The sequence below is a fragment of the Dipodomys ordii genome, unplaced genomic scaffold (genome assembly GCF_000151885.1).
Source record: "Dipodomys ordii isolate 6190 unplaced genomic scaffold, Dord_2.0 Scaffold135, whole genome shotgun sequence".
NCBI classification, from domain to species: Eukaryota; Metazoa; Chordata; class Mammalia; order Rodentia; family Heteromyidae; genus Dipodomys; species Dipodomys ordii.
The window spans coordinates 3,683,187-3,707,969 of NW_012267351.1; the positions used below are offsets into that span (position 1 = coordinate 3,683,187).

The following is a 24,783-nucleotide window of genomic DNA, read 5'->3' on the forward strand; positions in this document are numbered from 1 at the left end:
AGAAATGTTCCGTTTTATTTTCCAAAATAAATGAACACTTTTTTCTTCTGTGCCTGTCCTGGGGCTTGAACTCAGGGCCAAGGCACTGTCCTCCAGGCTTTGACAGCATCCTCTGCTCTCAGCTTCCAAGTAGCTAGGATTGCAAACCTGATACCTAGCATGGATAAAACACTTTTGACAAACTCAATGAGAGGTGATTCCACAGCTGAATTAAGTATAGCAATGCCCTGGCCTTGAAGCTTACTACATAAACCTATTTGTGGAAAGAACAGTCTTAAACCTATAATTTTATGTTGTAGCAATTTAGTACTCTATGCTGAGTTCAGCCAGAGTAGGGACTCAGTCTGGTTTATGCATTTCCCCCCTTTCAAATACTTAAAATACTAAGAATATATTAAACTTACAGCCAGTCCCAGTGCACATTATTTATGCTGGCATTACTTGCAGATACACAACAGCAACAAAAAGACAAGTTACTTGTTCTCAGGCTCCCTCTCACTATCATTTTGTTTTGTTTTATTTTTGTTAGTCAGGGCCTGGGCCCCGTCCCAAAGCTGTAGTGCTTAGCCACAGCTCCAGGCTTTTTTTAGTGGCTAACTGGAGATAAGATTCATTGACTTTCCAGCCAAGGTTGGCTTCAGATCTTGATCCTGACATCTCAGGATTACAGTTGTGAGCCACCAGTGCCCAGTTGAGCAGGGCAGTTTTAAAGCCTTCCAGGTGTGACTTTAATATCTGTACTGGGATGAGACTCATTGGATTTAAATAACAATAATATCATTCTTCTTCATAGTTTGAACAAGACTTGGCAAGATTTCACATTTTACATTTAATACTTTATAGAAAAAAGGTAAAATCTCTAAATAGAGACAGCACTCCTGGAGCACCAGCTCTAGTGATATCGTTATTTCACTGGAGGCTGACACTACAGCTAATTCTCATCACCTTAAACAACTCCCCCCCACACACACACCATACACACACATCTTGTGCCCTAAGAAATCACTACATATGTTGTAAGACCCTCTGAATTATTTTCTAGAGCCCATAGAGTTTGGGAGCTGGAAATATCTAAAAGGCAAACTGAGGATGTTCAAGAAGGGTTTGTGCCTGTTGGGGATGAATTGAGGACTACAGGGTACTGGGGAAACTGTAGGCACCAGATTTGATTCTGTATCTTTTGTCTTTTCCTTTTGGGTACTGGGGATCGAACCCAGGACCTTGCACTTGGGAGACAAGCCTTTTTGCTAGTAAGCTACATCCCAGCCCAACACCAAGGCTTGTCTTCAAGTCTAGTCTTTCCACTTGTCTTGTTTGATGACGAGGGGAGCGCACAAGGTGTTGCTGTGCATTCTGCCACAGGGGTCGGGCATGCTTCTACCTCGGTTTCCTTTCTCCCCCAAGCAATGCAGACATCCCGTGGGGGGGGAGGGGTTCAAAACCAACCTTTCGGGAAGCTCAAACTGCGACAGCCAATCCCCTCTCCCACCCCACCCTGAGCACGTTTCCACTGAGCGCCTACCTGGAGCCACTTTCTACTTCCTTCGCCTTTCACTTCCGGGTCAGGACCCGCCGTTCTTCCGGTCTTGCGTACTGGCGCCTTGCGCAGCCTCCACCTCCCCCCCGCCCCCCAACCGTTGCTATGGGAGCCGGCAGCCGGGAGCCGGCGGAGTTGGCCCGTGTAGTAGTGTCGGTGTCCGGTGTCCCGCTTGGGACTTCGCCGAGCCAGGCCAGCGGGGCTTACGGAATGGGTTGAGGCGGCGGCGCCTGCCTGGACGGAAGTCGACTGTGGGGCGAGGGGAGCGCCACGGGTCGGGTCCGGGCTTCTTAGACGTGGGGTTTGAGGAGAGGGCGGGACCAGGCCTCGGGAGCTCTCGGGGCCTGTGTCTTGGGCGGCTGCTGTGGTGGGGAACCCTGACTGGACCCGACCTGACAGGAAATGTGGGGTGCTTGGTGGTGCTGATCGCTAGTGAGGGGATCTCCGTCGGGGGTGGAGGGGGGGGCGGTGAAGTGACGGAGAGGGACCCCGTGTTAATGGTGAGGACTGGGGCCTCCACATGCACCCTAGAGCCGAGGTGGCAGAGCTCCCACCGACCCCCGGGTTCTGTGGACAAGAACATTATTTCTTCCCCCCCATGTTCCTGTATTTCAAAGAATTTATTGAGTCTATACCTTATTCCATGGACAAAATTTCCTGTTTTCTATATTTAGATTTAAAAGTAGGAGATGAGTCTATACCCTGTCCAGCTTCAATCAATAAAAGTGTCAAGGTTTAACGTTTTCCCTTTTTTATTTTTTAATTTTTTTTTATTTTTTTATTTTTCTGAAGTAGAAGCAAGGCTTGAAAATGGAGATGTATGAAACCCTTGGAAAAGTGGGAGAGGGAAGTTACGGAACAGTCATGAAATGTAAACACAAAGATACGGGGCAGATAGTGGCCATTAAGATATTCTATGAGAAACCCGAAAAATCTGTCAACAAGATTGCCACGAGAGAAATAAAGTTTCTAAAGGTTTGCTTCTTTTGCTTTAATCTGTTTTCTAAGACAGGGTCTCCACGTAGCCCAGGCTGACCTCGTATTCTCCATCCTCAAAATCTATAAATTTAAATAAACATATATGTAAATATTTCAGTTAATGGACTAAGATGTTCACCCTTAAAAATCTTTACATTTTTGTATTTTTATAGTGTTAAAAGAGGTGCATGGGAATGTAGAATGTAATATTTTGGCCAACTTGTGAAGTCATTCAGGAATATTCAGGTATAATATTAATGAAAATGGCCTGTTGCCAGTGACTCATGAACTTTCATGAGACTTTTATCTCCAACTAGCCACCAAAAAGCTCCACATAGGACTGTGAATGTGGCTTAGTGGTAGAGTGCTTGCCTAGCATGCATGAAGCCCTGGGTTCAACTCCTCCATACCACATACACAGAAAGAGCTGGAAGTGGCACTGTGGCTCAAGTGGTAGAGTGCTAGCCTTGAGCAAAAGAAGCTCAGGGGCAGTGCCTAGGCCCTGAGTTCAAGCCCCAGGACTAGTATTTTTTTTTTATTTAAAGTCTGCTTTGTGCAAGGTAATGTGTTATAAGCTGAGAACTAAAAAGGCTTAAGGACGTTTATGATTTCATCAGAAAGACAGAAAGGTAGATAGAAAATGAGACTCATGGGGCTGGGAAGGTGGCTCAGTGGTAGAGCACTTGCCTTGCATGCCTGAGGCCCTGGGTTCAATTCCTCAGCACCACATAAGCAGAAAAAGCTGGAAGTGGCGCTGTGACTCAAGTGGTAGAGTGCTAGCCTTTAGCTGAAGAGCTGAGGGACAGCATCCAGGCCCAGAGTTCAGACCCCCACACCTGACCAAAAGAAAAAAGATAAATGAAACTCATAAGTCCCAAGTTGACTGACAAAGTCCTGTTGGCTGGAAAGTTTCTTGGAAGTCAAGTGGGACATGGATTTGGCTTTAAAGGATGTGTAGGATTAGGGTAAGAGGGAGAAACAAGTTTTACGTTACGGTAACAAAATGACTAAAGCAGAAAAAAAGACATTTGTAGAGTCTTATAGAGTTTCTTATGAAGTTTCAGTAAATTGGAGATCGATTTTAAAGGTGTGTGTGTGTTCCTTCTGGTGTGAGAGAGTTCTGGAGCTTGAACTCAGGGACTGGGCTCTGTCTCTGAGCTGCTTTTTGCACAGGGTTAGTCCTCTACCACTGAACCATCATTCTACTTCTGACTGTTTCTAATAGTTAATTAGAGATAAGAGTCTCATGGACGTTCCTGTCTGGGCTGGCTTCAAACCACAGTCCTCTGATCTCAGCCTCCTCAGTAGCTAGGATTACAGGCATGAGCCACCAGCACCTGACTGATTTTAAAGTCTTTTAGGATAATGAGGCAGAACTTGATTTTATAAGAAAATTAAGTTTGAAATCAATGTAAAGAAATGAAAATTATTTGTCTAGCATCCTTGTCTAAAATATATTCAAATGCTGTGAAATAGTGCAGTCTGTTTTAATCCACAAATTATGGCAAATATCTTGAAAGCCCTTTCCAAAATGCAGCAATATGAATGTAAATACACTTAAAACATGATACAAAAGAAAACATGGGAGAGTGTAGAAACATAGGCAAGTCAAAGGAATGTTTGAAGATCAATGACTGCTGCAATTGATGGGAATTTGAAGGGATATTTGGGAACTAGTTCACTTTTGGGAATGATGAATTTAAGATATCAGAATTGTTTAACTAGAGAGAACCTAGTAGGCTCTTACAGATAAGTAACAATACCTGGAAGGTCAGGGCAGTGTAGGCATGTGAGATCAGCTTAGGGAAAAGATCTGACAAAGATGCATTAACATTCTATGGAGATTGGGTACAAAACCAGTGACTGAAAAATACTTGTGTGTATATATTCTATTTATTGGAATTGATCTAAATGCTTTAAGTTTTATGGTCTTGACAAGGTAGTCTGTACAATGAAGAAAACAGGTGCTTTTTTGTGCATCTTTATCAGATAGAAAAGTACTTTCTTCATAATCAGATTATTTTTCATCTAAAAAGATTGCCAAAATGGCTCATTTGACTTAAATTTTTGTTAGTAGTTTATTAAATTATACAGCATAAGTAGTATGAATAGCTGTAGAGCTTGTCTAGTGATGGAGAAAAGCAAAAATAAAAACAACTTGAAAAGAGATAATGGAGCATTTCCAAGAGTTTCATGGTTTATCTGAGAAAAATACCTAATTCCTTATAAGCCCTTTGTGAATCTTCACTAATACATACTCATTACTTTCAATGCTTTTGCCTTTAAAACAAAGACTAAACAGGAAGCGGGGACTTTTCCTTAGGTAGAGGATTAATACCATGGTGTTTCAAAGCAGTCAGTTCTTTTTAGTGCTACTAGGATTTTACTACTGCAGCCCTGTAGCATCTTGCTGAAAAGGAAAATTAGGAGCAAAAATAGGAAAAGAATCTGGCATTATATTTTGGCATATTTTTTCTATTAGTCATATTACAAGGATTTTAGTCTCCATTAGTCATAGAAAAGAAGAAAAATTGATACTGTGCCATTAGAATAAAGGCAAGAAAAATGTTAATGAAAATATAATTTTTGAATGAATTCAATACTGAAAATATATCCATTATTTGTAGCCAAATACTTTTTTTCTTGTAATTTGGAAAAATGGATGATTATCTCGGAATTGATTCTAGTAAGGTCAAAGTGTTGGAAAAAATTGAACACACAACATAAAATGGTAAGCACATTTTTTTTCCCAAGCTGATAGTCATGCACATTTTTGACATTTCACAATTATTTTTAACAAGGAATTGCCAGTACCTGCAGGGTCTTTTTGGTTATTGTCATCTTTGTTTATGTTTTAAAGATCCCTCTCAGGCTGGCCTCAAGATCCTGTTCTCCTATCCTCAGCCTTCTTAGTGGCTGGGATAAAAGTTGTTTTGTTATTAGGGAGAATAGTACAGACAATAAATGAAAATTATCAAAGATAATTTCTTACTTTTTTACCTGTTTTGATATTTCACATTTCTGAAATTTTTCTACATATTTTTATATTCTCTTGTTATAATCTAATGAATTTATAATGCCACCTAGAACTAATGGTTTGTTCACTAGAGTTTAGGACCAAAATTAGAGAATTAATTTGTGCAAGTTTAAACCATACAATGAGTAATGTTGGAATTCATGCTCATTTAAAAACACAGACCTGTTTTCAAATACCTCAAATAGCTTGCTAGAGTCTGGAGGTATAACCTAGCTTAGCATGTAGAAAGAAGCCTCTGGATTCAAACCCTAGCAGAAAACAAAATAAATGGGCAGTCCCAATGCTGGAGAGGTGAAGGCAGGAGGATTGTGAGTTTCTGTCCAGCCTGGTCTACATAGCAAGACCCTGTGTCAAAACACCAAATGACAACACCAACTGTAAAAGTAACAAGAAAAATATAAGGACTTTAAAAATTTCAGATATTAAATTTAACCACAAGCCAAGTTAAAAGATATCAAGATATTTCTCAGCAGCATACCAAATTACAAGATACTAGCTTTAAGTTAATTTTAATAAGAAATCAAATGTCACCTTACTTATAATTTAAAAAATAGGAATGGCCTGGTGCCGGTGGCTCACACCTGTAATCCAGCTACTCAAGAGGCTGAGATCTGAGGACCATGGTTCAAAGCCAGCCCTGGCAAAAGCGTCCATGAGCTTCTTTTTTTTTTTTTTTTGGGGTCCGGTCATGGGGCCTGAACTCTGGGCCTGGGTGCTGTCCCTCAGCTCTTCAGCTCAAGGCTAGCACACAGCGCCACTTCCAGCTTTTTGCTTTTTGCTTATATGGTGCTGAGGAATCGAACCCAGGGCCTCAGGCATGCAAGGCAAGTGCTCTACCACTGAGCTACCTTCCCAGCCCTCCATGAGATTCTTATCTCCAATTAACCACCAGAAAACTGGAAGTGGCACTGTGGCTCAAGTGGTAGAGTGCTAGCCTTAAGCTTAAGAGCTCAGGGACAGCACCCAGACCACAGTTCAAGACCCACAACTGACAAAAAAAAAAAAGGAATGTGTATCAATTGAAAATTTTCTGTTGATATCCATGGAAGAAAGGAGCTGAGAATATTTGTTTCCTTTTAAAATTATGTAGATGTTATATATACAAGTTATATTTGATATGATTTATTAAAATCTGTTTTTTGTCATTAATAGCAATTTCGTCATGAAAACCTGGTCAATCTTATTGAAGTTTTTAAACAGAAAAGGAAAATTCACTTGGTGTTTGAATTTATTGACCACACAGTATTAGATGAGTTACAACATTATTGTCATGGACTAGAGAGTAAACGACTTAGAAAATACCTCTTTCAGATCCTTCGAGCAGTTGATTATCTTCACAATAATAATGTAAGTGCCTCATAGTAAGCCAAGCTAGGATAAATATGAATTCTAGTGCTATTTAAATATCATGGTTACTTTTATGAAAGTTGTTAAGATTCTTTTTCTGTACAGTATTTAATAGCATCTTGAACATGGATATGGGGAGGGTCAAATTTAGTTACAGAACCAAGAAACATTTTTTGAGAACATAATTAACTATAAGGCAAGTATAGGATACTAAAATGTATTATCAAAGAGATGATTATGAGGTAGCGGGGATGTCTAGTAAAGGTACATTGTATGTGTTTATGGACATGTAAGAATGAAGCTCCCTTATAGGATTAATCGATGCTAAAAAAAAAAGTGAGGGGAAAGTGTCGCTGTGGCTCAAGTGGTAGAGGGCTCACCTTGAGCTGAAGAGCATAGGGACAGCGCCCAAGCCCAGAGTTCAAGCCCCACAACTGACAAAATAAAATAAAATAAAATAGAAAAAAAGTGAGGGGAGAGAAAAAAATGGTTGTGAAAGCCACTGAAATTTCAGATTGGAATTTTCTTGCCAGCTAGAACCAAGGCTGTATCATGTGATAATTACAATAATGTATTGCCGGGCACTGGTGGCTCACGCCTATAATCCTAGCTACTCAGGAGGCTGAGATCAAAGGATCGTGGTTCAAAGCCAGCCCAAGCAGGAACATCCATGAGACTCTTATCTCTAATTAACCACCAGAAAAGAAGTGGCTCTGTGGCTCGATAGAGTGCTAGCCTTGGGCAAAATCTCAGGGACAGTGCTTAGGCCCTGAGTTCAAGCCCCAGGACTGGCAAAAAATATAGATATCTGGGGAGCTTGGGGACTTAGCACAGTGGTAGAATGCTCACCTAGCTTGTATAAAGCCTTGGGTTCAATTCCTAGCTAAAAGCAGCCATTATATAAGTGCAAGTTTTGGCCACTTTATGGGGAAGAAATATTTATTTCTTTTTGTATTCATTTACTCAACATATGTATCGAGCATCTGCCAATGACAATGTGTGTATGTGTGCTGATCATGGGGCTTGAACTCAGGGCCAGGGAGTGGTCTCTGAGCTTTTTTGTCAAAGCTAATGCTCTACCACTTGAGCCATAGCTCTACTTCCAGCTTTTTTGGTGCCCAGGCAGGATTCTCAAACCAAAATCCTCAGATCTCAGCCTCCTGAGTAGCTAGGATTACAGGTGCCAGCCACCAGCACTCAGCTTCATTTCATTTTGGAGGGATAGCTAGGACAAAAATTGAAAGTATGTAATTACATTTACATATGGCATGAATATAGCTTCTCTATCTTAATTAGCTAGATTTTTTTCTCTGTATAATTTCTGAGAGATTTTCTAGAAACAAAACTCATTTTTAATATAATTTCATTTTCTGTTTCTTTTTTAGATTATTCATCGAGACATAAAACCTGAAAATATTTTAGTATCCCAGTCAGGAATTACTAAACTCTGTGACTTTGGTTTTGCACGAACACTAGCAGGTCCCGGGGACATTTATACAGACTATGTGGCTACACGCTGGTATAGAGCTCCAGAACTAGTGTTAAAAGATACGACTTATGGAAAGTATGTTTGTTTTGGGTAACCTACTTGGCCTTTTCCCTGGAATCTCTCTTTTTCCTACACCTTTCTTTTTCTCTCTGTATCTGGGTTGGGACTTAGAACAGGCTAACGACTATCTGTAACTGCAAAACCTTGTAGACCGTGTACCACTGGCTGCTGTTGCTACGATTTACTCAGATTCAGGTAGCTGCATCTACAAGAGACCTATGTAAACATCCTCACATGTGTCCATGCTTGCTTTAAGCTGTGCCACACCCCCGACAGAGCTGCCTCCTCAGTTTACTTATAGCCTCTATAGCCTATAAAGATTTTAAAGATTTTAAACTCATTTGCTTTCCTGAAAAAATGGTATTCTCTTTTAAATTGTACTCATGTCTTTAAAAGGATCATGATTTTGGCCTCATGTAAAACAGTCATCTAAAATACAAATAACTGACTAGGCACCAGTGGCTCACGCCTGTAATCCTAGCTACTCAAGAGGCTGAGATCTGAGGATCGAAGTTCAAAGCCAGCCCAGTCAGTAAAGTCTGTGAGACTCTTGTCTCCAATTAACCACCAGAAAACTGGAAGTGGCGCTGTGGTTCAAAGTGGTAGAGCACCAGCCTTGAGCTAAAGAGCTGAGGGACAGCGCCCAGGCCCAGAGTTCAAGCACAACTGATTAAATAAACAAACAAATAAATACAAATAACCAGCTGGGAATGTGGTTTAGTGGTAGAGTGCTTGCCTAGCATGCATGAAGCCCTGGGTTCAATTCCTCCATACCAGATAGACAGAAAAAACCAGAAGTGGCACTGTGGCTAAAGTGGTACAGTGCCAGCCTTGAGCAAAAGAAGCTCAGGGACAGTGCCCAGGCCCTGAGTTAAAGCCCCAGGACTACAAAAAAAAAAAAAAAATTGAGAGAAAAGTCTTACTATGTAACCCAGGCTGGCCTTGGCCTTGAACTTACTATGTAGCCCAGGTTGGCCTTGAACTTAAAATTCTCCTGTCTCAGACAACGAAGTGCTAAGATTACTGGCAGGAGGTATCATCACACCTGGCTAGCAATATTTTTAAAATAGATTATATCTTTCCTTCTTCTTTCTTTCTTTCTTTCTTTCTTTCTTTCTTTCTTTCTTTCTTTCTTTCTTCCTTCCTTTCTTTCTTTCTTTTTTTGTAGGTCACAGGGCTCGAACTCTGGGCCTGGGCTCTGTCCCTTAACTCTTCAGCTCAAGGCTAGTGCTCTACCACTTGAGCCACAGCACCACTTCCGGTTTTCTAAGTGGTTTATTGGCGATAAGAGTCTCATGGACTTTTCCTGCCAGGGCTGGCTTTGAATTGCAATCCTCAGATCTCAGCCTCCTGAGTAGCATGGATTACAGTAGGATTACAGTAGCTAGCCACTGGCGCCCAGCTATTTCTTTTTTTTTTTTAAGGATATTTTTTAGTTATTTATTTATTTGTCAGTTGTGGGCCTGAACTCTGGGTCTGGGCACTGTCCCTCAGCTCTTCAGCTCAAGGCTAGCATTCTGCCACAGCACCACTTCCAGCTTTTTCTGCTTATGTGGTGCTGAGGATCGAAGCCAGGGCCTCAAGCATGCAAGGCAAGCACTCTACCACTAAGCCACCTCCTCAACCCTACAATAGATTATATTTCTGCATGACACAGTCATTCTGGTTTGTTTCAGACCTGTGGATATTTGGGCTTTGGGCTGTATGATCATTGAGATGGCCACTGGAAATCCCTATCTTCCCAGCAGTTCTGATTTGGATTTACTTCATAGAATTGTTTTAAAAGTAGGTAGGTAATACTGAAATATCTATTATGTGTCTAAAGTAAACATTGCCAGATCAATACTGCTTGATTTTCAAGTTTAGCTTTTCTGCATATGAATAAGGAAACATTGTTTTGATAGGTGGTGACACTGTAGTGATAAAGAAGCCAGAAGATTCTGCTTTTACAAAAAAATATTTTCTGATTCGGGTGCCAGTGGCTCACACCTGTAATCCTAGCTACTCAAGAGGCTAATCTGAGGATCAGTGTTTGAACCCAGCCTGGGCATGAAAGTCCATGAGATTCTGATTTCCAGTTAACTACAAAAAGCCAAAAGTGGCTCAAATCATAGAGCACGAGCCTTGAGCAAAAAAATTCAGGTACAGCACAGGAGTTTAAACCACAGGACTGAAACACACACACACACACCCTTTTTCTATCTACCACAGGAGTTCAAACCACAGGACTGAAACACACACACACACACACACACACACACACACACACACACACACAAAACCTTTTTCTATCTACCTACCTATCTATCTAATTTACCAGGATGCAAATGCAAATATTGAAGGCAGATGTTGATGCTAAGAAAAATAGTACAATAACAATATACTTCAATTTTAAATTCTAGCTTTGGGGTTGGGTAACACTTGTTTTTGTTTTTTTTTAATTTTTATTTTTTATTGTGAAAATACTATACAGAGGGGTTACAATTAGATGGGCTGAGCCACAGCACCACTTCCAGCTTTTTTCTTTTTGCTTATGTGGTGCTGAGGAATTGAACCCAGGGCCTCATGTATGCAAGGCAAGCGCTCTACCACTGACCCACCTTCCCAGCCCTACATTTCTTATCAAGCGGTAACACTTGTTTGACAAGTGCAAAGCCCACAACACCCTGAGTGCAGTCCTCAGTACTGCAGAAAAAGCAAAAAAAACAAGCTAGCTTTTACAAATATTTGCACTACTTTTCTTTTTAGGTTTGAGACTGGGACTCAGTACTCAGTGCTTTTGCTCACTGGCTGGTACTCTACCAACTTAACCACGCCTCCAACTCTTATTTGAACTTCTAAACAAGAACTTCTGAACAAGAACTTTCTTTGTGTGTATGCCAGTATTGGGGCTTGAACTCAGGGCATGGCTGTTGTCCATGACCTCTTTTGTTCAAGGCTAGCACTCTACCAATTGAGTCAGCTCCACTTCTGGCTTTTTATGGTTAATTAGAGATACAGTTTCTTCAGCTGTAAAATGACAGAACTAGAATCATTTCTAACAATATCATAGCAGAACTTTAAACAAGACACAAAAAAATGTGATGCCTCAAAACTCTGACATATTGTAAAATCAGTATTTACCCAGATTTCACTTAGATTGTTCAAAGGACTTCTTCCTAATCCTGAAACTACATGTTTATGAATAGCTTTTCCACCAGACAAAGAGGTCTTCAAGATCTTTATTCAGAACTATTTTTAAAATTTATTATTATCATTATTATTATTATTGTTGTACAAAGAGGTTATAAGTCAGGTTATGAATAAAATGCTTCTTGGTCAATGTTACTCCTTCCTTTATTCCCCTCATTTTCCCCCTATTGTCCCTACCCTCAAGTTACATAGTTCATTTTTTACATAATGTACATTTGCTATAATGACTGCATTTGCTCATCCTTCTTCCCTTCATTCCTATGTCCATCTCAGAACTATTTTTTTTAAATTACACTAGGGGCAAGACTAACCACAAAAATGTTTGAATAGTTAAAATATATCATCAAATAAACTCTCACCAACTGTATTTTCAATATTCAGTTTGTCATTAAATATATTCTTTTTATTTTGCATGAAGAATCTAGATTTTTTAACAGTTTTTATTATTATATTTAAGTAGTTGTACAAAGAAGTTCCCATTCCACAAAACAGTATATGAATGCAAGGTGTCTGACTTAAATATATTATTGAATAAATTATTTACCTGGCTATCAACTCTGTATTTTGTTTTGTTAATGAGGATTCTGAGCAACTAACAGATTTTCTTTTTCCTTTTCTTTATTTTTTTAAATTTTTTTATTCTTTGGTCTTTCATGAGGCTTAAATTCAGGGCCTGGGAGCAATCCCTGAGCTTTTATGCTTCAAGGCTAGCACTCTACCACTTTGAGCCACAGTTTAATGGTGGTTAACCAGACTGGCATTACACCTAGATCCTCAGATCTCAGCCTCCTGAATAGCTAGGATTATAGGCATGAGACACTAGCACCTAGCAAATAACAAACTATTTATCTCCAACTACTTGTAAGTTTTATATAGCTAACTTCTAAAAAAAAAACCTATCTCACCGGTGCTGGTGGCTCACACCTATAATCCTAGCTACTCAGGAGGCTGAGATCTAAGAATCACGGTTCGAAGCCAGCCAGGGCAGGAAAGTCCATGAGACTCTTTTTTTTTATTTTTTGGGTCCAGTCATGGGGCCTGAGCTCTGGGCCTGGGCGCTGTCCCTCAGCTCTTCAGCTCAAGGCTAGCGCTCTACCACTTGAGCCATAGCACCACTTCCGGCTTTTTTTCCCTCCTTATGTGGCGCTGAGGAATCGAACCCAGGGCTTCATGCATGCAAGGCAAGCGCTCTACCACTGAGCCACCTTCCCAGCCCCATCCATGAGACTCTTATCTCCAATAAATCACTAGAAAACCTGAAGTGGTACTGTGGCTCAAGTGGTAGAGTGCTTAAGCTTAAGAGCTCAGGGATAGTGCCCAGGCTCAGAGTTCAAGCCCTACAACTGACAAAAATAAATAAAAAATTAAAAAAAAATCTCATCCAACCCAACTATTTAAGTTTTTGTTTAGGCTAGGTGCTAGTGGGTCATCCCTGTAATCCTACTCAGGAGGCTGAGATCTGAGGATCATAGTTTGAGTCACCCCAGGTAAGAAAGTCCATCAGATTCTTTATCTCCAATTAACCTCCAAAACTCCTGATGTAAAACTGTGGCTCAAGTGGTAGAGTGCTAGCCTTGAGCAAAAGACACAAGGGATAGTGCTCTGGCCCTCAGTTCAAGCCTCAGGATCAATTAATTAATTAAATGAATGAATGGTCAGGTACTTCTTGTTCAATGTTAAAAAACAAAACAAAACTGAAAAAGCCAGGTGCTGATGGCTACTCAGGAGGCTGAAATCTGAGGATATGGTTTGAAGTCAACTCAGGTAGGAAAGTTCATGAGACTCTTTATCTCCAATTAACCTCTAAAAATCTTGATGTGAAACTGTGGCTCAAGTAGTATAATTCTAGCCTTGAGCAAAAACATCAGGGACAGTACTCTGGCCTTGAGTTTAAGCACCAAGACAAATAAATACATTCAGGTACTTTCTTGGTCAGTGTTAAACACTCCTCTCCCCCAAAAAGAAAAAGCTAAAAATGCCGGGTGCAGGTAGCTCACACCTGTAATCCTAGCTACTGCTAGCTACTCCTGAGATCTGAAGATCATAGTTCAAAGCCAGCCTAGGCAAGAAGATCCATTTGACTCTTATTAGCTACCAAAAAAAGCCAGAAGTGGAGCTGTGGCTCAAATGGTAGAGCACTGGCTTTGAGCATAAAAGCTCAGAGACAGCTCCCAGGTCCTTCATTCAAGCCCCAGATAAGACACAAAAGAAAAAAAAATGTTACTCTTCCTTCTTTTTGTTTTCAGTAATCTAATGTAGATCACATACCAATTTCATTGTTTTGATTGTATATTAATTTTTCTTTTTTCTTATATCCATATTTGTCTCTTTTCAGGCAATTTGACACCTCACTTGCAGAGTATCTTTGCCAAGAGTCCCATTTTTGATGGGGTGATACTTCCTCAAGTTCAACACCCTCAAAATGCAAGGAAAAAATACCCAAAGCTTAATGGGTTGTTGGCAGATATGGTTCATGTATGTTAACAGATTAAGCATTTGTATCTGAGAAATGTGTATAAATCATAATTCAATTTTAAAATATTACTTAAATGAAATTCCATTTGTTGAAAAATTACAGAAAAGTGCAGTGATTCCTGCCTGTAAGCTTAGCTACTCAGGAAGCTGAGATCTGACTATCATGGTTTTGAAGCCAGCCTAGGAAGTAAAGTCCTTGAGACTCTTATCTCCAATTTACCAAAAAGCTGGGAATGAAGCTGTGGCTCAAGTAGTACAGTAATAGCTTTAAGAGGGAAAAAAAAATAAGGGACAGCCTTCAGTTTTTGAGTTCAAGTGCCAGAACCAGAACAAAAATAAAACAGCTGGGTATTGGTGGCTCACACCTGTAATCCTAGCTACTCAGGAAGCTGAGAGCTGAAGATTTCGGTTTGAAACCAATCTGGGCAGAAGTCCCTGTGAAACTTTTATCTCCAGTAAACTACTCAAAAAAAAAAAAAAAAAACAACCCAGAAGTGGTGCACTGTAACTTAGGAGGTAGAGCATTAGCCTTAAGCACAAAGAGACTTAGGGACAGTGCCCTGAGTTCAAACCCCAGGACCAGCAATCAATCAGTCATTCAGTCAATTACAGAAAGGTTGTCAGGTGTTGGTGGCTCACTCCTGTAACACTAGTTACTCAGGAGGCTGAGATAATGGAGGATCATGGTTCCAAGCAATCTTGGGCAGAAAAGTCCTGTGCTGGTAGAGTAGCTCAAATAATAGGCCAGCACAGTGAGCAAGCAACTCAACTTCTCACATTGGGCTGATAAAAGGATCAAATAACTAAATAATTTCTGTTAATTCTATGTATCATTATTCTTTTTTAAAGTGCTAGGGATAGAGCCCAGGGTCTTGCATGTACTAAGCAAATAACTCCACCCTCCACCTTTGAGCTATACTTCTAAACCCCCAATTTCTGTCATTTATAGTAGAAAAAAAAAAGACTGACCTTTGTTTTGGCAAGAGTCATAGAACATTTAACCAGTAATAAAGCTTTACAAGTACAAATTTCTTAGGGAAGTAAATAATCAGATCTAATTCTATCTTTCCAGAAAGTCTTTTAGCTCTGGGGAATTAATCCTTTATCAAAGTTTATATCCTGTTAAGAACCCACTTATTTTAATAGGTAAGGTTGACTTGGATATATTTTTATGTGTGTGAAAAGTCACAATAAAACACCTCTATGCAACTAATATATGCGAATAAAAACAACTCATTTATTAAAATGTTGTTTTCTTTTCTAGGCTTGTTTACAAATTGATCCTGCTGAAAGGATATCATCTAATGATCTTTTGCATCATGAATATTTTACTAGAGATGGATTTGTTGAAAAGTAAGCATATTATGAATGTGGTATTTTTAGTAAGAAATATTGCTAGCCTAAGAATTGCTAAATAAATTAATGTTTTTGTTTTTTGCTTTTTTGGGTCCAGTCGTGGGGCCTGAACTCTGGGCCTGGTTGCTGTCCCTCAGCTCTTCAGCTCAAGGCTAGTGCTCTACCACTTGAGCCACAGCGCCACTTCTGGCTTTTTTCTTATGTGGTGCTGAGGAATCGAACCCAGGGCCTCATGCATTACAAGGCAAGCGCTCTACCACTGAGCCACCTTCCCAGCCCCTAAATAAATTAATGTAACAACAAAAATATGCGAATTAGTAAACATTTATTTACTCATTTGTTTGCTCATGCCTACAAGGCTGAGATCCTAGGTTCACAGTTCAAAGCCAGCCTGGACAGGAAAGTCCATGAGAATCTTTTCTCTAGTCAACCACAAAAAAAGCCAGAAGTGGAGCTGTAGCCTAGTTGGTAGAGTGGTAGCCTTCAACACTGATGCTCAGGGATAGCATCTTGGCCCTGAGTTCAAGCCCCATGATAGCACAGAAAAACCCTTTTTTCGGTGCCACACTGTCTATTATATGCTCAGTGTTGATTGAAATTAGTCATACTTCTTTAAAAAATGTTTATATTTGGGTTTTGAAAGAAACAGGAAGGGCTGAAAGCATAAGAGTAGAACACACCTGTCTAACTAGCATGAGTCCCCAAGTTCCAACCTCTGTAGTGCTAAAAAATATAGAATGAAAAGTTTCTCATTTATTGCAAAGTCATTCAGTTGACCTATGGACATGAAGTTGGAAAAACAAATACCAACTTAAGGTTAGTTATAAAATAGATATAGAATTAAAGTTAGGTATAGAAAAGTCTGGGAACTGCCATTAGAGGTAGAATAGGGTAAAGTGTATTTTTTTTTTTTTTGGTCAGTTGTGGGGCTTGAACTCTGGGCCTGGGCACTGTCCCTCAGCTCTTTAGACAAAGGCTAGTGCTCTACCACTTGAGCCACAGTGCCATTTCTGGCTTTTTCTGTGGTGCTGAGGAATTGAACCCATGGCCTCATGCATGTAAGGCAAGCACCCTACCACTGAGCTACCTTCCCAGCCCCGAAAGTGGATCTTTGAAAGTAACTAGAACTTCAAGAATGATAGGAATTTTGCTGTAAAACCAAAAAATGAGGTGGTACTCTATTGATGAAAGTGCCATTGATAAGTATCAGTAACTAAATAAGAAAGTTGTGTCCTATCAACTCTATTAAACTAAAATGATTCCTTTGGTATTTAGATATTAAGATTTTATTATTATGGCCTGGAGCCAGTGGCTCATACCTGTAACATTAGCTACTCAGGAAGCTGAGATCTAAGGATTGCAGTTCAAAAACTAGCCCGGGGAAGGAATGTACATGAGACTCTTATCTCCAGTTGACCACCAGAAAGCTGGTAGTGGAGCTGTGGCTCAAGTGGTAGAGCTCTTGCCTTGAGCTGAAGAGCTCAGGGACAGCGCCCAGGCCCAGAGTTCAAGCCCCACGACCAACAAAGAAAAAAAAAAAGAAAAAGAAAAGATTTTACTATTACCGGTAAAAGTGCCTTGAGTTCAAACTATTAAACCTTCAGAAAATGGGGACTGGGAAGATGGCTCAGTGGTAGAATGCTTGTCTTGCATGCATGAGGCCCTCGGTTCAATTCTACAGCACCACATAAACAAAAAAAGCTGGGAATTGGTGCTGTGGCTCAAGTGGTAGAGCACTAGCCTTCAGCACAAAAGTCCAAGGACAGTGCCTAGGACTAGCACCAAAAAAAACACCCAAGGCTGGGAAGGTAGCTCAGTGGTAGAGTGCTTGTCTTGCATGCATGAGGCCCTGGGTTCGATTCCTCAGCACCACATAAGCAGAAAATTTTTTTTAAAAAGCCGGAAGTGGCGCTGTGGCTCAAGTGGTAGAGTGCTAGCCTTGAGCTGAAAAGCTGAGGGACAATGCCCAGGCCCAGAGTTCAGGACCCACGACCAGATCAAAAAAAAAAAAAAACCAAAAAAATCACCAAATTATGCCATCTCTTGTCATGGATTATAACTATACAGCATTATTTATGCTGTACCTAAAATGTACATTAATTGATTAAATTGTTCAGTAGAGATAAAAGTATTTACATAAATGAAAAGTTTACTGTTTGATATTGTTTGGTTTTTCTCAGATTCTTACCAGAGCTGAGAGCTAAATTACTACAAGAAGCAAAACTCAATTCAGTTGTGAAGACAAAGGATATTCCTAAAGAAAATGAATATATGAGAGAAGAAAGAAAAACAAACCTTAACAATACAGTGATAAATAATTCCCACATTGGAAAGGTACGTTAATTTTCATTTCAACTATATTCTAGTTAGCACTGGAGAGATAAAAATAGCTGTTCTGATGACTCACTCAGATTTTCAATCTGTTCCAGGAAACAGAAAAAGAGAAAAAGAGTAAGGACATTAGAGTGAGGGTTTTTAAAATCAAAGGAGGAAAAGGAGATACCTCAGAACTGAAAAAGTTAGAATATGAAGGTGTTCATCGTCAACAGGATGCAGTTGACAATGCTCATGCTACATCTTTAGATACAAAACCTGTAATCATTGAACCACCAAACTCTGTCAATCCCAGCACTAACACTAATGGTATGAAAGAAGATCCATATGCTGGAGGTTGTATGATAATGCCACCCATCAACCTTACAAACAATAATTTCATGGCTGCAAATCCAAATCCAAATCTCCCTCACTCTAATCCAAGGTGAGCTGTAACAGCAAAGAGACTTGAGTAATACTGTGTTCCTGCATATGGTATTTTAAAGAATTGTTTTCCTAGTGTCTGTATGTAAATTAAGTTACAGGCATCTATTTGAAATTATAATTATATAACAGGTCATTACTGAATAGTTCTTATGAATGCTATGGAATGAATTAATTTTTCTTGGCTATAAATATATTTAATTTTTCTCTGATGTCTTTGTTTTGCAAGTTTTTCATTGGAAAAAAATCTTCCATTTTGAAGCAGTGTAATGTCCTAAATTCTAGTATCCATGTATCTTGGTGTCTTAATTTTCTGTTATTTGCTATGACAAAGTATCAGAGGTGAGACCATGTACTTTTTACAAAGAAAAGAGGTGGCATGCACTAGGCTCCTTTGGAGCTCTTGGTACTTCCAAATGATTGTTGTTTTTTGGTACTCAATGTTCTCATAATAGACTTCTACAGTATAACTTATTCACTTATTTTTTTTGGGGGGAGACTAGTCTTACTATGTAGCCTAGGCTAGCCTTGAACTGTGGTCCTCTTGCCTCAACCTCCATATGCAGAAAAATATTATTAGACTTATTTATTTATTTTTACAGCGCTGAGGATTAAACCCATGGCTTTGTACATGCTAAACAAATAATTTACCTCTGAACTATATCCCTAGCCCTGTTTATCCTCAAGCTAAAACATAGATACTTCTGGGGAGTTCTATTAACTTCTTATTTATTTTTAAATAATAGGTTAGGTGAAAGAGCAAAAAAGAAACAAACTACTGGACAAGTTATATCTAATACCAGACAAGAGGACACAGTTCCAACTCAAGTAAGGCAAGAAGCTAGTCATTGAAAAATAGCCTTTTTTAACATTGACCCCTTTTCCTTTTCTCTGTCTCTGGGCTATAACATTTAAAAATAGGAATATATGCTTTTAATTTTTCTCTCTGTATCTTTTTGTTGTTGTTGTTGTTCATAGGGTTTGAATTCAGGGCCTAGGTACTGTCTTTGAGCTTGTTCATTCAAGGATAGCACTCCACCTCTTTGAGCCACAGCTCTACTTCCAGTTTTCCAATGGTTAATTTGAGATAAGCATCTCACAGACTTTCCTGCTTGGGCTGGCTTTGAATGGTGATCTTCAGATCTCAGCTTCCTGAGTAGCTAGGATTGTAGGTGTGAGCCATCAGTGCTCTGCTTATTTCTGTCATGTTTATCTCTGTCTCTGTTTCTTTCTCTCTGTGGCACTGTTGACCAAAGCCAGGGCTTTACATATGCTAAACACATGCTCAACTACTCAGCTGCATTGCCAGCTCTCTTTTTTTTTCTTTCAGATATGAAAATAGGTCACATTTTAAAGCATCCTTCTTCCATTTGGCTCAGTTTTAGTTAATTTACTATATTGTAATTTGATATATAGCATGTGACCTGCCTAGCAAATACAGGTGCCTAAGTTCAAAGCCCAATACCATTAAAAAGAAAGAAAATTAGCCAGGGACTGGTGACCTGTAGTCCTAGCTACTCAGGAATCAAATCTGAAGATCACCTTTCAAAGCTGCCCCAGCAGTAAAGTCAATGGAGTGAACTATTCAGAAAAGGACATTAGTGCTGTGGCTCAAGTGGGTGAGAGCTTGCCTTGTGCAAAACAAACTCAAAGACAGTGCCCAAGCCCTAAATTCAATCCCAGGACCAGCAAGAAAAAAAGAAAAGAAAAAAAAATCAACACAAAAAGTTTCCAGAGGGCTTGGAATGTGGCTTAATGGTAGAGTGCTTGCCTAGCCTACATGAAGCCCTGGGTTCAATTCCTCAGTACCCAATAAACAGAAAAAGCCAAAAGTGGCGCAGTAGCTCAAGTGGTAGAGTACTAACCTTGAGCAAAAGAAGCTCAGGGACAGTGCTGAGGCCCTGAATTCAAACAACAACAAAAAAAAGTTTCCACATAATGACTGCACAAGATATTTTTGCTTACTTTAACTTTCCTGGGGTCTAAATCCTGGGGTCCATGGGCTGGGAAGGTGGCTCAGTGGTGGAGCGCTTGCCTTGCATGCCTGAGGTCCTGGGTTCGATTCCTCAGCACCACGTAAGCAGAAAGAAAAAAGCTGGAAGCGGCGCTGTGGCTCAAGTGGTAGAGCGCTAGCCTTGAGCTGAAGAGCTGAGGGACAGCGCCCAGGCCCAGAGTTCAGGCCCCACAACCGGACCCAAAAAATAAATAAATAAATCCTGGGGTCCAAAAACATATCATTTTATATATCAAAAAGTAAATTTTTGACAAAACAACTGAAGTAAATAATCCAAGGTCAAGTACAATGAATAGTATTATAAAAGTAAGATTGTGGTTCTGAAGGTTGAAACTATTATTCTCAGAATATTACATATAATGAAAAAGTTACATATATATTTAATAGTATTCTATTTTTTATTTGTATGTATGTGTGTATTAATGTATTTAGAGAGAGACAATCTTGCTATGTGGTTTAGGCTGACCTCGAATTCACAGTCCTCCTGATTCTGCCTCCCGAGTTCTGGAATTAGAGCCTGGACTTAAATCTACTTCCTCGTCCTCGTCCTCCTACTCCTTCTCCTTCTCCTCCATTTTGTCAGTCTTGGGGCTTGAACTCTTGAACTCAGGGCTTGGGTGCTGTCCCTAAATTTTTCTGCTCAAGGCTAGTCCTCTACCACTTTGAGCTACAACTCTACTTTGGTTTTCTGATGGTTAATTGGAGGTAAGAGCTCACAGACTATCCTGCATGGGCTGGCTTCAAGCTGAAATCCTCAGATCTCTGCCTCCTGAGTAGCTAGGATTACAGATGCGAACCATCAGTGCCAGGCTTTAATCCACTTCTTAATTATGAGAATAATTGTTCGATTTTACATCCAAATGACTAGCAATTCTAAGTTTGTCATAGTTACACAAAATAGTTACACAATTTCTTTAAATCTATTTGTTTAGAACCAAATGGAGAAGGGTGTTTTTAATGAGCGAACAGGTCAAAATGACCAAATAGCAAATGGGAACAAAAGGAAGCTGAATTTTTCCAGATGTGACAGGAAGGAATTCCATTTCCCTGAATTGCCATTAATACAGCCAAAGGACGTGAAAGGTACATATTTATTGTATGACTTTACAAATTTCTTTATAAATAATATCATTTACAGAACTTTTTGTGGTATAGTTTTAATTTTATAGTGTGATTCGGGTAGAAAAGTAGTAAATTGCTGAGAAAATAGTAAATTTCTATGTGTTACTTAATGTAGATCATTTTATTTCTTTTTTTGGGGGGGTTCCGGTCGTAGGGCCTCAACTCTGGGCCTGGTTGCTGTCCCTCAGCTCTTCAGCTCAAGGCTAGTGCTCTACCACTTGAGCCACAGTGCCACTTCTGGCTCTTTTCTTTTTTGCTTATGTGGTGCTGAGGAATTGAACCCAGGGCCTCAGGCATGCAAGGCAAGCGCTCTACCACTGAGCCACCTTCCCAGCCCCAATCATTTTATTTCATAAGTGTGTATGTGTGTGTGAGAAAGAGAGTGTGTGAGTGCGGTGCCATTACTGGAGCCTAAACTCAGAGCCTTGTACTCTCCATCAACATTTCAACTCTACCACTTGAGCCACACCTCCAGTCCATTTTTGTGCCAATACAGAGGCTTGAACTTAGGACCTCAAGCTGCTCTGTCACTTGAGACACACCTCCACTTCCTGCTTTTACTGGTTAACTTAAGTCTCTTGGATTTGTTGGTCCCAGCTGTCATCAAACTTGAACCTCAGCCTTCTGAGTCGCTAGGATTACAGGCATTAGTCACTAGTACCTGTTCAGTCCACCTTTTAGCTAGTTAATTGTAAATAAGAATCTCAAAGGTTTATTTCCCTGGGCTAACCACAGTTATTAGATCTTAGCCATCTGAGTAGCTAGATGTGAGCCATTGGTATCCAGCTTTATTATATTTTTCACTAGCATACATTAGTTGTACAAGATGGGTTCCTTTGTGATATTTCCATTCGTGCATACAATTAACCAAATCAACCAAATCCCATCTTTTTTTTTTTTTTTTTGGTCGGTTGTGGGGCTTGAACTCTGGGCTTGGGCGCTATCCCTGCGCTCTTCAGCTCAAGGTAAGCTGCTTGAGCCACAGCTCCACTTCTGGTTTTCTAGTGGTTTTTATTAGAGATAAGAGTCTCATGGACTTTCCTGCCTGGGCTGGCTTTGAACCACAACCTCAGTTATCAGCCTCCTGAGTAGCTAGGATTACAGGTGTGAGCCACTGTCACCCAGCTTCAACCAAATCCCATCTATTACTTCCTCTTTATCCCACTCTCCCTTCCCCAATTTCAGCAAATTTCATTTTTCCATTTTCATACATGCAAACAAACTGTTTTCACTAAAATTCATCCTCATACATCTTCATGGAGATAGTTTTACATACACATCTGCCTAAAAGGGTAGAGTTTCATTAGTTTAATGCTGAAATTTTGGGACAGTATTTGAGGACAGTGGTTTTAACTCAGTAATTTAGTGACCTGGAATACGTTATTTCCTCTGTTGCTCTGTGATTACTTGTCACTATATTGAACTAAGGGTGTTACATGTGTTTTAGAAATTCAAGGATTTGGTAGGTTAAGATTTATAAATTTGAGATTTATCTTAATATTAAATTAGAATGAGACTCCCCCCCCTCCTTTTTTTGATTTTTTTTTTTTTGCCAGTCCTGGGGCGTGGCTGAGGAATCGAACCCAGGGCCTCATGCATGCAAGGCAAGCACTCTACCACTGAGCCACCTTCCCAGCCCCCTCCCCGCTTTTTTTTGTCAGTCATGGGGCTTGAACTTTGGGCCTGGGTGCTGTCCCTCAGCTCTTCAGCTCAAGGCAATCACTCTACCACTTGAGCCACAGCTCCACTTCTGGTTTTCCAGTAATTTATTGGAAATAAGAGTCTCAGGGACTTTTCTGACCAGGCTGGCTTTGAACCATGATCCTCAGATCTCAGCCTGCTTAGTAGCTAGGATTATAGGCATGAGCCAATGGCACCCTGCTGACCCATTTATTTTTGTGCTAAGTAAATGTTCTTATCTTTCTTTGAAGAATAGTGACACCTTGTGAAAATGTGATATCATAGCAAGAATTTACTACTTGGACAACTGAAGAGAATTTATTTGGTCCACTTTAACAGTTTTACTCCGAACAAAAATGAAATAAATGTCTTTTAACACTTGAATGACTTTCTAAATTATAAAACAAATGTTTACCATATTTTACTATTGCAATTCATAATTTATTTAATTCTTTGGAAAAAACTAAGAAACTGACTTTATGGACATCAGAATTTCCATTTGAATTCTTGAAAATAAATTTTCAAGACAAGGATAACAAATTTTCATCGTTTTGTATATTTTTTGCAAAAGTTAAACAGATAAAAATGCTCAAGAGGGAGTCAAAGAAAACAGATTCACCTAAAATACCAACCTTACTTAATATGGATCAAAGTCAAGAAAAGTAAAAGGTAAATTTTTTTGTTTATAACTTTTACTAAATGTTACTTAAGGTCCTTGACTCTATAAATTTAGTTGTTACTATTGAAAAGCTACGTAAAAATTTCAAACTTTGTAATCTTTGAACTCTAGAACTGTGTCACTTTTCATAAAATAATCAATTGCTAACAATTTCTAAGTTATTTTTGGGTCAGGTGACAGTGGCTTAATCCAGTACACCTATAGATACCCAGGAGGCTGAGATCTGAAGATTGTGACTCAAAGCCAGCATGGGCAGGAAAATCTGTGAGACTTCTATCTGTAGTTAATCACCAAAAAGTCAAAAGTGCAGCCGTGGCTCAAGTAGTAGAGAGCTAGCACAAAAGAGATACCACCCAGACTCGGAGTTTAAGACCCAAGTCTAGCACCAAAAGAAAAACAAATGTTTATAGACCTAAGTCATCCAACACACTGAAAAAAAAAAAGAATTCTTAAAACCTTCTATCATTTTTAGGATAAGTAAATAGGAAGGGAAAAACTCCTTTGCCCAGTCCTGAAAATACTTTAAAAAGGGGTTGGACTGGGTTGAGAAGGTGGCTCAGTGGTAGAGCGCTTGCCTTACACGCATGAGACACTGGGTTCAATTCCTCAGCAGCACATAAGCAGAAAAAGCTGGAAGTGGTGCTGTGGCTCAACGGGTAGTGTGCTAGCCTTGAGCTGAAGAATTGAGGGACAGCGCCCTGGCCCAGAGTTCAAGCCCCACAACCAAAAAAAAAAAAAAAAGTGTTGGATTGGGCTGGGAAGGTGGCTCAGTGGTAGAGTGCTTGCCTCCCATGCATGAAGCCCTGCGTTCGATTCCTCATTACCATATAAGCAGAAAAAAAGAAAAAGCCAGAAGTGGTGCTGTGGCTCAAGGGACAGTGCCCAGGCCAGAGTTCAGGCCCCACAACCAAAAAAAAAAAAAAAAAAAAAGTTGGACTTCGGTGGCTCACACCAATAATCCTAGTTACTAAGAAGGCTGAGATTTGAGGATCATAGTACAAAGTGAGTCTGGGTGGAAAAGTCCAAGAAATTCGTATCTCTGCTTAACCATCAAAAAGCC

At 39.8% G+C, this 24,783-nt stretch overlaps 1 protein-coding gene across 3 annotated transcripts in view; it reads left to right on the forward strand.

Annotated features, from left to right (window-relative positions):
* The first annotated feature begins 1,996 nt into the window (after positions 1–1,996).
* Positions 1,997–24,783, forward strand: part of Cdkl3 (cyclin-dependent kinase-like 3) — a 45,580-nt gene continuing 22,793 nt past the window's right edge. For 2 of the 3 annotated variants that reach the window (XR_001175617.1, XM_013030914.1), the window contains exons 1-11: positions 1,997–2,512; positions 6,705–6,899; positions 8,285–8,463; positions 10,125–10,237; positions 13,976–14,115; positions 15,380–15,468; positions 17,652–17,805; positions 17,901–18,229; positions 18,975–19,056; positions 21,175–21,325; positions 23,616–23,713. Coding sequence is in view for 2 of the 3 variants with exons in the window: in XM_013030914.1 (XP_012886368.1) it covers positions 2,348–2,512; positions 6,705–6,899; positions 8,285–8,463; positions 10,125–10,237; positions 13,976–14,115; positions 15,380–15,468; positions 17,652–17,805; positions 17,901–18,229; positions 18,975–19,056; positions 21,175–21,325; positions 23,616–23,710 (1,692 nt within the window). In the remaining variant the exon portion in view is untranslated. The remainder of the gene's footprint in view (positions 2,513–6,704; positions 6,900–8,284; positions 8,464–10,124; positions 10,238–13,975; positions 14,116–15,379; positions 15,469–17,651; positions 17,806–17,900; positions 18,230–18,974; positions 19,057–21,174; positions 21,326–23,615; positions 23,714–24,783) is intronic. The other variant, XM_013030915.1, reaches the window with a different exon arrangement.